The sequence below is a fragment of the Scyliorhinus canicula genome, chromosome 19, assembly GCF_902713615.1.
Source record: "Scyliorhinus canicula chromosome 19, sScyCan1.1, whole genome shotgun sequence".
Taxonomy (NCBI): Eukaryota; Metazoa; Chordata; class Chondrichthyes; order Carcharhiniformes; family Scyliorhinidae; genus Scyliorhinus; species Scyliorhinus canicula.
In genome coordinates, this window is record NC_052164.1 from 20,401,600 (window position 1) to 20,414,853 (window position 13,254).

Consider the following 13,254-nt stretch of genomic DNA (forward strand, 5'->3'; position numbering starts at 1 on the left):
CTGCGTTTTGCTATCACGTTCTACCAATCTGTCCAGTTTTCTGTGAAAAGTACAAATCTAAGGCCTTCCAGAATAAAAGTCCACCAGTGCAAGGCAGGGGAATGCAGAAAACATTTCCAGGCAACAGATAGTGCATAGATTGGCTACAAAGGTTGAAGTGCAAGCTAGTAAATAATGATGATCGCCAGGGCAGTTGTGTGCATCATAACACTCTTCTCTAAATACCTTTGTTAAAAATAAATTTAGAGTACCCAATTCATATTTTCCAATTAAGGGGCAATTTAGCATGGCCAATTCGCCTGCCCTGCTCACCTTTGGGTTGTGGGGGTGAAACCCACGCAAACACGGGGACAATGCGCAAAATCCACACAGACAGTGACCCAGAGCTGTGATCGAACCTGGGACCTCGGTGCAGTGAGGTGGCAGCACTAACCACTGCGCCACCGTGCTGCCCCTTCTCTAAATTATTTTCCCTCATATGGTTGAATACAAATATGATTGGAGACAAATAGCGAGAATTTCAAAAGTTAAAATTTTTTTTTTAGAGTACCCAATTAATTTTTTCCAATTATGGGGCAATTTAGCATGGCCAATCCATCTAACCTGCACATCTTTGGGTTGTGGTGGTAAAACCCACGCAGACATGGGGAGAATGCTCAAACTCCACACGGGCAGGGACCCAGGGCCATGATCAAACCTGGGTCCTCAGCACCGTAGGCAGCAGTGCTAATCACTGCGCCTCCATGCCCTCCTTGACAATTTCAAAAGTATGTATTTTTATTCTCATCAAAAAACTTTACTTGGATAACAATACAATTGCAAGTAACAATATCTGGTGATTTTTTTTAAAAACCAGGCTTTTCAAATTGGCCCTCCCAAAAGATATTTACGTTATTGTACATGTGCCAAGTGTTTTTGACCCTTTGGCCGATGTACTTTTACAGTAGTGAGATTCTGCATATTTATTCTAAAATTTGAATAAGGCTAAAAGGATACGGCTGAAGAAACTGAATTTTAAAAATGAGCCGCCTACAAAATAAATGAGTAAAAACATTTTTGTCAATAAAAAGAATTTGGCAGCTACTTAATGGAACTCAATGAACAGTAAGAATGCTTTGCATTGTGTAAAACTCATGTGAATTTTTCACGAATGCATACTTGGATCTTTCACACCTATGAAAAAAAACCTCGCCATCACAGATTTCAGTGTTATCCTCTATGTATTCAGCATGTGTTTGCTGTTTTGCTCCTTTTACGCAATCAATACAATCTCACATCTGCATGATATTCTAGAAGCTTCTACAGACAGCACAGATACAATTTCCTACAGACTTTACCAGAAAGTCTGGAAAACAAAATTAGGCGATAAGCTAAGAAAGGTCAAATAAGGACATGACCCCTTCCAAAGTGGACTGAGTGAGAGCCAACACCCTGAACCTTCCTTTGATTTAAGGTACTGGTGAAGGAATTAGAGGAGCTGTGGATAGGGCTCTCCCTGAAGATCACAGTAAAATGATGATCCTGAAACTTTAATTAACACGGCCTGAGAATAGGTAAGAAAAGGCGCACTGTTTCAAATGAGAAATATGCCAAAGGCACTTCTAATGCAGCTCCAAAGGATGGAAAGGAGAAATATTGTGCTATCTGAAATCACTAATCTTCCACAGAATGAATTTGAAAGGAATTTAAGGAGTAATTACATTGTTGATCATAGAATCCTAGAATTTACAGTGCACAAGGAGGCCATTCAGCCCCTCGAGTCTGCACCAGTACTTGGAAAAAGTACCCTACTCAAGCCAACGCCTCCACCCTATCCCTGTAACCCAGTAACCCCACTTAACCTTTTTGGACACTAATGACAATTTAGCATGGCCAATCCACCCAACTCACACAGCTTTGGACTGTGGGAGGAAACCGGAACACCGGAGAAAACCCACGCAGACACGGGGAAAACGTGCAGACTCCGCACAGACAGTGACCCAAGCTGGGAATCGAACCTGAGACCCTGAAGCTGTGAAGCAACTGTGCTAATCACTGTGCTACCGTGCTGCCCTATGATGAGATTCAATGATTTACATTTACAACTAGATTTACGTTTTATGAAATCCAGGCAGATTGAAATTACTAGCGGCCTATGATTTCTCTTTTAAGTTCCATGGGTAAATTCAGCAAAGGTTATGTCCCTGAGCTACATTTGTATAGATTAAAAAGACCCCCATGCAATTATTGTCAAGAGTGAGTAGCTGATCTCAGCCAGTGGAAAGGTTAAACTGCCCTCAGCGCCCGCGGACTGGTAAGGGAAAAAAGTCACAGAGCTCCTGCTCTTTATTTAATTTTCCTTTCTGGAAAGTACAATCTTGGAGACATCAGCTGTCAATGAGAACAGCCACAGCTGTAATGCTTTACACAGTCAACTAGCCTTTAACTAGTCATTGTGTAGATTAACATACGAAGAATGGTCACTTGCGCAAGCTAACAGAGGGTTTCTGGCACCTGTCTAACCATCCCTCAACGTATGAGCAGTTTCAGGAAAGGAGATTTTTTTTTAAATAGAATATTCCTGCTAATATATAACAACTTGCATTCATATATCTCCTTTGACATCCTGATCCATTTATGGCGACATGGTCAACCTTCTTACACCTACATACAGCGATATGGTCAACACTACACCGAGGTTTAGTAACATTAATGCACTTTCCTTTCCTTTCACAAATGTTGTGTAAAATAGGACTCTAATGTCTATGATTTCAGCAGGCTGAAAGGGATTCAATCCCCTAGTGGCATCTGGGAAGAACACTTGAGATGCGAGTGCAGGATTTTTGTCAGCAATTAGCATTTTGCAGAAAGTGCAATTCCTGTTTATAAACAAGGTAACCAACTGGGATCACTGGGCAGGTCAATACCTCTGTAGAGCAGAATGGGGATTTTTAGGAAGATGTTTAAAATCAAAATGCATTTAAAAAAAAAAAATCACTATTCAGATCTCTGAGGTAAATTGGCCAAGGTTAGTACTCCGGATGACTGTCTATCACACCCTGTTGGAAGAATGTAGGTGTACAGTTCAGGTGAGGTTAGGTGGGGGGCAGGGGTGTTGTCGCCCCAAGCATTCAAATAATGTGCTTACAGCGACCGTGAAGAATAACAAGGGAATCATTGCCACTTAAATGAAGCCCCCAGAGGCTGAGTGGTTCCCAGCAAGTGAGGGAAGAAAATTGCAGCAGCAAAAATTGGCAATAAAAAAATTGCAACACATTTTTACTTTTCCCATGTAGTTTGCTCCTATCAGCTAAATGAGGTAGCCTAGTCAATCCAAAATAATTATCATGTAGCAACTGCCACCCAGCCACTTTTTACTGAAGTCTTTCAAGGTAGTGTGGATAATGAAGAAACAATGACCGAACTTCTCCAGCCATCAGTACTCACAATGACATCGGCAATTGCATGAACAAAACTTCTCACCCTTTTGGCTAAGATCAGGCCCAAGATCAGGTGCAGCTTGCATCTTGTCTAACTCTCTTGTGGAGACCACAAATTGGATTCCGTTTGAATTTTAAATGTTTTTTTGGAGCAAGCAAGGAGATGGATTAAGAGCTTGCCCTGTCCAGTCTACAGTTTGGCTTTGTAAGTTTAACAATGGACCAAATATTTAAGTTAACTTTCACAGAACTTATGCTGCACTTTCAGGCACTCTTAAAAAAAACCTGCTTATTGTGCTAAAGACTGTTTCAGATCCCTTCTGTTCGAATCAGTCCGTTTTAAATAAGGACAGTGCATTTTTACAACACTTGTGGATTTACAACCCCATCTTTCCCATTCTAAAACAGAAAACTTCTCCCGAAAGGAATAATTATAACTGAGGCCTGATTTTGTTTTCTTTGCAGCTAGAAAAAATGAAAAATGAAATGAAAATCGCTTATTGTCACATGTAGGCTTCAAATGAAGTTCCTGTGAAAAGCCCCGAGCCGCCACATTCCGGCGCCTGTTCGGGGAGGCTGGTACGGGAATTGAACCGTGCTGCTGGCCTGCCTTGGTCTGCTTCAAAAGCCAGCGATTTAGCCCTGTGCTAAACCAGCCCCTTTGACTGTCCTTGAGCGAAACATTTGAACCTTAATATTTCCTTGTCACCTTGTTCCTTCTGCTTTCCTACTGGCTACCATTACATCCAAGTCCCAATTGAAAAATAAATCCTGCAGACATCTCAGTATCTGCACATTGAGACATCCAGAGTGTTGGAGAAAGAGATTTCAGTGGCATAATCAAAAAAGGATTAAAAAGCCTGTTTCTTTCCTAATAAAGCAAGTTTTATTTTTGACTGCCTGGGGACACAAATCTTTAAGCACGTAATTTTCTAAACCGATCACAGCTGGACTATATAAAAAGTTATATGTAAATACAGTCTGCGACCTGTATTTTCCATCTAGTGACTAAAAATGAGAGACACTAACCAAATTACGCTGAAAGTATGGACGAGTCTGTTGTGGTGTCTGTTGTTTTTCTGAGTGCCAGATATAACCCATTCACTTTCAAAAATCAAACTTTATTTGACCCAACATTGAGTGGCTTTGCAAACAACGATTGGCTGAAAAATTTGGTCCAGCTTTAATCCTTGAATCAACTTTTTAGAAGATAATTGAGCTTTGATCAAATTTACAGCAACTTCAGATGCTTTGGCAATCCGGAAAGAGGGGGGGGGGGGGGCAACTCCTAACAATGCGTTTGCAAATATGAACCATTGTTTTAAAACCATCGTTCGTTATGTTCTTTTTGGAAAAAGTGAAACGACGGTGGGTCTCAAGTCTTAGGTGTGTTTGTGGGAAGCGTGCAGCCTTAAGCGCTTGTCATTTACAGTCAGCTAGGATCAGAGGAATAAAACACACAGCAAGATCATAGCGTGATAAACACCGAGCGTTAGGGGGGGGGGGGGGGGGGGGGAGGAGAGTGGATGGGCCGAACAAACTGCTGCAACAAGAAATCAAACATCATCCTAAAAAAAAATTCTGATCTCACCTGATTTATGGAACTGTTTTGGCAGATGCAACATAAATCCCCGGAATTGGAGCGCTGCATATGCAAAGTTTTCTTTTAATATGTCTGTTGCAAGCCCGACTACAGTGATGGTTTCAAAAGACTTGTTTTTCTTGCTCAAGTCAGTTGTTTACCCAAGGGATTCGGCGATTGGTTCATTTCCTCTTTCACCGGCTCAGATTTCTTGCGCTTTTTTTTGCTCTCTCCCTCTCAATGAATGACCCGACTCAGTCAATGACATGACATTAACAAAGGTTCCAGCCTATCAGAGGTGAGAATCGAGGTGTTACATTACCTGGAGGTGGGGCGCCCCCTCCCTCCAGCTCCGCAGCCAGTCAGAATCCAGGCTCTCTGTTCCATTCATAGTTCTGATCCTCTGCCATGGCCTCTCATTCACAAAAAAAAACTTTCAAGGGGGTCATTCATAAAATCTGGAAGCGGTGGAAGTGAGTATTTACACAGGCAGAATGTATTAAACAATCTATTTTTTTTTCTAAGGCAGGCCTAACTGGAATTTCTTTAGCACGGCATATTTTGCAAAACAAAGCTTCTAATATATCAAGTTTCTTAGTTAGAGTTTCTTTCATAAGTTTGTTCACTAACAAGTATTTACTTCAGTCCGAGCCCCAACGCGCATATACACTCGAGTACTGTTTACTGAGAAATGCTGGAGTCAATTTGGATCAACTCTGGCCTTAAATTATATGGGGTTATGATGCAGATACATCAGGCATGTCGAAGGGTTGCATCATGCGAACGTTTCTCCTCATTTTCCACAGGCAGGATTTGAGACTGTTAACCCTTTCAAACATCCCACACAGACAGATTTGTGAAGAATACATTTGCGAGAAGCCATTTGGGCTTTTGTAAAGTGTGTTTTCAGGGTGACTTAGTGGCGGCATTTACTGAAACACAATAGCCTACATATCACAGTTGGAACAATGGCATATTAACAAACATGATTCACGTCCAAAGACATTGTTCCATTGCTGAGCACTAACCTTGATGCCAGTTTAATAGATAATTTAGAGGGAGGTAACATTTCGGATACGGGGATGGAAACTAGTTTTGTTATTTATGTTTGAAGCTCAGGGCATTGGTTTTAATGCAGTGCCCAGGGAATTCCAGGGGATAATTTTATTGGGTTCAGAGGTTAGATGTGTCCCCAGAGCAAGCATTAATCCTTCAAGTGCTGGCTGCAACATCAACTTACATGAGTGAAGTGCTGTAGTTCCAGGGTAGCAAACACAGCCCCAGGAAAGCAGCTGAAGATAGGCAGCCAAAAAGTTGACATTTTGAGAAGATTATTACTTGAGCAAGAGAGAGGTGAGGAAGTTTGGGAAGGGGAAAACCGAAGGTTAGGATTCAGGCAGTTGAGGGATTCACCACTGAGGCAAAAGGAAAGGAAAACACAAAAGATCAGAATCATGGGCGGCACAGTAGCACAGTGGTTTGCACTGTTGCTTCACAGTGCCAGGTCCCAGGTTCGATTTGCGGCTTGGGTCACTCTGTGCGGAGTCTGCATGTTCTCCTGGTGACTGTATGGGTTTTCTCTGAGTGCTCTGGTTTCCTCCCAGAAGTCCCGAAAGATGTGCTGGTAGGTGAATTGACATTCTGAATTCTCCCTTAGTATACCTGAACAGGCGCCGGAGTGTGGTGACTTCACAGTAACTTCAATGCAGCGTTAATGTAAGCTTATTTGTGGCAATAATAAAGATTATTATTATCATCAGAGGCCAGAATGTTCGAGATACAGGACTGGAGGAGTCTGAAGCTAGGTAGACAGAAACTGTGGATTGAATTGAAAATAAATGTTAATATTTAAATTTAGTACTTGGGGAATCGGGAACTACAGTAGGTCCATGAGGACAGGGTTATGGACAAACAAGACTTAGTATGGCACTGGATAAAATTGTGCTAACGGTTGAATACGTCACCTGGTGCAAGAAATGGGGCACATTAACATCAATTTTCAGGGCACTATGAGTCCCCATGGAACTCCCAAATGGTGTCAACTGCACAGTTGCATATGTGGGAAGAATTGGATGCCGTATTGGTTTAGGCAGTGGTTCATGCACAGTGAATGTCGATCAGAAGTACGCAGAACTGGTAGATCATAATGTTAACTCTTATTTGGCACTCGTGCTGCCATTTTGCAGCTCAGTGCTTAGCCCATGGTCTCTCCTTGCTTTGCACAGTTGAACATGTGTTGAACAGTGGGAAAGACCCCACACCAGCGTGATTAAAATGAACTTATTGTGCCTGTTGCTACAATTTTACAAGTGTTTAGTGATTCCTATAGTTGTTTAAATATGCACCAGTCTACAGGGAGTATTGTACTCACAGACTTGGGTGCACCAGTAGCCATTTCCCTTGGAGAATTAACAGAGGGTATGCAGCGTAGGACAAGTTACTGGAAGAAAGAGGAGGGAGAGAAGGGCTCTCAGCAGGAGATATCTGCACTCCGTCCTGGTCTGCAATCTGTTGGGTGTCATGGTTAAATGGCTACTAGTTTGTTCAAGCTGTGAGATGCAAATATAAGGCTTGCAGCAGTGCTGAGTGTATAAGGGTGAAGTGTTAGGTATGAGATCTGATTGAGATTCTTGGTAGGTAAGTGGGATAGCTATGGAGATTTGAACAATGGCTGATGTTATTGGAGCAGTTGGTATGGAATTTGACCTTGATCACTCATGTGATATCATTGAACTTCTTATCAAACAACATCAAAGGGTTTGGCTGCTTATATTGACCTCAGTTGCCATCTGCTCCACTGTCGTAAGACCATGTGTCTGGAGGACCTCCTTGCTCTCTGCAGATACAGGCCATTGCTCTTCTTTTCTACTTCCTCTATCAAAACCCAGAGTACAGTGCCTGAAAAGCATGGAGTCTATGCTCTCCCCTGTTGTTTCTTACTCACTGTTTGCCCGGTCAGCTTCTCTTCAATCACAAGCCCCAACCACAATGAACCTCCCCTTTAAGAGGTACAAGCTAGCTTTAACTGGTGCTAGTCCACTCATGATTGTAGCGCTCTGCTAATGTGGTCAGCCAGTGAAAGGTGTGGTTGGAGCTGGATGGTTGCAGAGCCAATTCAAATGAACGTACATCACAAAGTTGACATGCAGCTTGCAATCAATGGGAGCCAGTCAATTGCATGTTGTAACCCCATGCTTGTTTTCAGGGGCTATCCAATTTAATCTCCCTCAATTACAAATGGTTCAACTGAGTTGAAGACATTCACCATCGAGGGAAATAATATTTGTGGCAATGGCTGCAGAGCTTGTGGTAAGGCCTGATAGTTATTGCTTTGGTATTTCCCCCGTGTTGAGTTGGAGAACGTTGTAACGTATCCAAGCCAGAATATCTTGCAAACAGTCTGACTGCAAAGAGGCTTTTGAGGGACTGAGGTGGGAGAAGCAGAGATGCATAACATGGGCTTACATCAAAAACTAACTCCATACCTGCAGATGATACCAAGCAGCAACATGCTACGGAAGATGATATGAAAGAGCTAAAGGCAGGCATTTGGGGAACTGTGACGTGTCAGTCTGGAGGAACAAAGAGAAGCCATTCCTAGATATGCATTGACTACTTTTGGATAAACTGGGATATAATCAAGCAAGTGCTGCCTCACAAAGGTGGAAGATGGAGGAATGGTGTTGGGAGGAAGGTGACATGATCAACTGTATTGAATGCAAGCAGATGGATGAGATACTTATTATGATAACAATATAAAGATCTATTTATTCAACAGGGACAACCATAGTTTGGCGTAGCATTAATATTGCATTATCAGAAGTGCTCTACATCAGACAAAGCATTAAACTGAGGCATTGCTTAGGTCGATGGCATAGGTCTCATATTAATAGTCAAAGAAGGTCTCTCAGTATCAACATTCACCCCACAACCATCTGGTCATTCAGCTCCTTGTCCTTTGCAGGATCTTTTTGTGTGCAGATTGGTTGCCCGCATCGGTGATTGAGCTTCAATGGTAACTTATATGATACACTTTGAAACATTTCTGAGATCTGCAAAGATGCCATGCAGTTGTGAGACTGTTGGTATTCCAGGTTAGCGTTAATGTGAAGGAACAGAAATTGTGATAGGAATCCCAAGGCCTAGAACAATGAGTCAGGAGACTACAGCCAGAATCTTCCATTCTGGAGTCTAGGTTTGGTAGCTGAAGTGGAAGTGTGATATCCACAGGGTTGGGGGGTGGGGAGGGGGGGGGGGGGGGGGGGGGGTGGAGCGTGTGGGAAATCTTCTACTGTTTAGATTATTACATTTGCATCTCGGAGGAGCTTGGCAAATCCTGTGGCGGGGCGGGCAGGAAATCGCTGTCCCATATTTAAAGAGGACCCAGACAGACATTCACTCACTGCAGGCTGGGAGCTCCAGATTCGCCACATCAGACACTGTGTGACCTTTAGAGGTATCCACCTCCCTTGCTCCCTCCCTTCCTCTACGAGTAGCAGATGGCAAATTGCACATAATAATGATCTTTATTATTGTCACAAGTAGGCTTACATTAACACTACAATGAAGTTACTGTGAAAATCCGCTAGTTGACACACTATGGCGCCTGTTTGGGTACACAATGGGAGAATTCAGAACTTGCAATTTACCTAACAAGCACCTCTTTCATAGAATCATAAAATTTACAATGCAGAAGGAGGCCATTCAGCCCATCGAGTCTGCACCGGCTCTTGAAAAGTGCACCCTACTTAAGCCTGCACGTATTACCGTAACCCAGTAACCCTACCTAACCTTTTTTGTAGAATAAGGGCAATTTAGCATGGCTAATCCACCTAACATAGAACATAGAACATAGAACAGTACAGCACAGAACAGGCCCTTCGGCCCTCAATGTTGTGCCGAGCCATGATCACCCTACTCAAACCCACGTATCCACCCTATACCCGTAACCCAACAACCCCCCCCCTTAACCTTACTTTTATTAGGACACTACGGGCAATTTAGCATGGCCAATCCACCTAACCCGCACATCTTTGGACTGTGGGAGGAAACCGGAGCACCCGGAGGAAACCCACGCACACAGGGGGAGGACGTGCAGACTCCACACAGACAGTGACCCAACCGGGAATCGAACCTGGGACCCTGGAGCTGTGAAGCATTTATGCTAACCACCATGCTTTTAACCTGCACATCTTTAGACTGTGGGAGGAAAGCGGAGCACGCAGAGTGAACCCACGCGGACACGAGGAGAACGTGCAGACTCCGCACAGACAGTGACCGAAGCTGGGAATCGAACCTTGGATCCTGGATCTGTGAAGCAACAGTGCTAACCACTGTGGGAGGAAACCGGAGCACCCGGAGGAAACCCACGCAGACACGGGGAGAACGTGCAATGAACAGCAGTTCCACACCTTAATGGTATCTCACTGGAATGCGGCCTGTTTGCAATGGAGCAATGCTGGTTTGCTGAGCATTGGAACCAGCTGATCCTGGCTGTTCATGGACGAGATCAATAATTAATAAGGTAACCTTTACTCTGTCAAAAGTCGAGACATTAGCCCCTCCCACCCATTTTCCAATCTTGAATGATTAGGAGGTTTTATGAACTGTGCAACAACTTTGAGAGCTTTAGGGTGGTGTGTGTGAGGTTTGCCAGCATGTCAAGCATCTTCTACCATGCCCCTATTAGCCACCAAGATTTTAGCCATGCTCCTCTCCAAACACTATCTTGTAATTCCTCTCCTTCCAATCAGATTGACTGGCAGTTTGATAAGGCCGGACTTCCTCTCAGGGTGAGGTGGCCTGCAGGCACCTAACACTTATTCAAGTGTGAAATGGTTGAGATACATTCAGGGGAATGTGTTCCCTGCCTACTCTGCGAATGACAGGAATTAGGCTGGACCAATAATACTTGTTGAAGAATAGAAACCTAGGAGCACATGCTGCCCAAGCTGCTATGCATTTCTAGCATTTCCTGTTTGGTTTGTATTTCAGATTTCCAGCACCGTCAGCAATATTTCCCTTTTGAAAAAATTAAGGGGGGGAATTCTCCGATTGCCAATGTTGAAAGTGCGTTCGGCGATTGGCTGGAGAATCCGTTTTTAAGCCAAAATCGGCCGCCGTTTTTCGGACACTCTGCCCCTTCAAAGGCAGCGTAATCGCTAAGTACGCCGCATGCCATTGGGACAGCCTCAGGACCTAATGGGCCGACTTCCCGATGACGTTGGTCGCGTGTCCTCTCAGTTTTTGGGGACCAAGCACGGCGGCTGGGGACTACGGCTGTCCGGTGTCGCCACAGTTGGGGGGAGAGCCATTCCACAGGGTGGGGGGGCTTCGGTGGGGCGGGGAGGACTGGTGGGGGGGTGGTCCAGGGTGGTGAGAGGGTTACGGGGGGGCACTATAGAACATAGAAAATACAGTGCAGAAGGAGGCCATTCGGCCCATCGAGTCTGCACCGACCCACTCAAGCCTTCACGTCCACCCTATCCCCATAACACAATACCACCTCCTCACCTTTTTGGATACTAAGTGCAATTTATCATGGCCAATCCGCCTGACCTGCATGCCTTTGGACTGTGGGAGGAAACCGGAGCACCCGGAGGAAAGCCACGCAAACACGGGGAAACTCCACACAGATAATGACCCAGCAGGGAATGGAACCTGGGACCCTGGTGCTGTGAAGCCACAGTGCTATCCACTTGTGCTACCGTGTTGCCCTGGCGGCCGGCGCCGTGTTGTACAGTGCGGCCGCTGCAGGTCGCCGCCGTATGCGCAGCCATGGACCCGGCCATTCTATGTCCATATCTGCAGGGCTTTGTGTGGCGTGGCTACTAGCCCCCCCACCGGGAAGAGTATCGGTGCGGGGGTGGTGCCAACTTTTTGGTCGTAAGATTAGACGCTTTCCCCGGACATAGCTGCAAAATCGTAGAACCCAGCCCTAAGTGTTTTATTTTCTGAATTTCTCATGAAATGACATCCGATTTCTCAATCTAAATAATCTGATAATTAATCAGCAAATAAATTACCTTCTGTCATCACATTGCTCAGTAAAACAAGTACAGTACTGGACAAACTGGTTGATCTTAAAGGTGTCACTGCTAATTTTCATGAAAGTTGCTTAACCACTAAAAAAAACCATAGATGACAACAGCAATGCAAGGAAGCCTCATAATTTGTCATTGTGACTTTTATTATTCAAATACGGATCTTTCTGAGAAAAAACGGAAAGTTTCACATCGCTCCTGATATTTATTTCCAAAGATGGACAAGTTGGGACGAGTTTTGATTTGATTTATTATTGTCACATGTATTAGTGTCCAGTGAAAAGTATTGGTTCTTGCATGCTGTACAAATAATGCATACCGTACATAGGGAAAGAAGGAGAAATTGCAGAATATAATGTTACAGTTATCGCAAGGTGTAGAGAAAAGATCAACTTAATAAGAGGTAGGTCCATTCAAAAGTCTGATGGCAGTAGGGAAGAAGCTGTTCTTGAGTCGATTAGTACGTGCTTCAAACTTTGGTATATTTTTCGTGATGGAAGGAGGTGGAAGAGAGTATGTCCGGGGTGCGTGGGGTCCTTAATTATACTGGCTGCCTTTCTGAGGCAGTGGGAATTATAGATAGAGTCAATGGATGGGAGGCTGGTTTGTGTGATGGACTGGGCTACGTTCATGACCTTTTGTAATTTCCTGCGGTCTTGGGTGGAGCAGGTTCCATACCAAACTGTGAAACAACCAGAAAGAATGCTTTCTATGGTGCATCTGCAGAAGTGGGTGAGGGTCGTAGCTAACATGCAAAATTTCTTTAGTCTTCTGAGAAAGTAGAGTCGTTGGTGGGCTTTCTTAACTATAGTGTCAGCATGGGGGGACCAGGACAGTCTGTTGGTGATCTGTACACCTAAAAAGAGAATCTGGTGAACTGGTGCAACGACAATAATCTCTCCCTCAATGTCAACAAAATGAAGGAGATTGTCATTGATTTCAGGAAGCGTAGTGGAGAACATGCCCCTGTCTACATCAATGGGAACGAAGTAGAAAGGTTTGGGTGAGGATGGAAGGCACTCCACCACCATCTGTTTTTCTTTTGAATTGCCGACAGGAAGTCCCTGCCAATTTTCAGGTTTTAATGATTTGCTCCAAACAACGGGCACGTTACTACTTGCTAGTGACCTGAAATAGAAACAAAAAACGCTGGAAAAAGGTGAGCAGGTCTGGGGCATCTGTGGAGAGGGAAACTAGAACATTGGTTAGC

General features: G+C 44.1%; 1 protein-coding gene across 3 annotated transcripts in view; it reads right to left on the reverse strand.

Moving 5' to 3' along the window:
* etv4 (ETS variant transcription factor 4) overlaps positions 1-5,564 on the reverse strand; it is a 104,081-nt gene extending 98,517 nt beyond the window's left edge. Inside the window, exon 1 of one of the 3 annotated variants that reach the window (XM_038779429.1) lies at positions 5,011-5,558. Coding sequence is in view for 1 of the 3 variants with exons in the window: in XM_038779431.1 (XP_038635359.1) it covers positions 5,011-5,044 (34 nt within the window). In the remaining 2 variants the exon portion in view is untranslated. Of the gene's footprint in view, positions 1-5,010 lie in introns of all 3 variants that reach the window. The other 2 variants (XM_038779431.1, XM_038779430.1) reach the window with 2 other exon arrangements.
* Between the last annotated feature and the right edge of the window lie 7,690 nt (positions 5,565-13,254).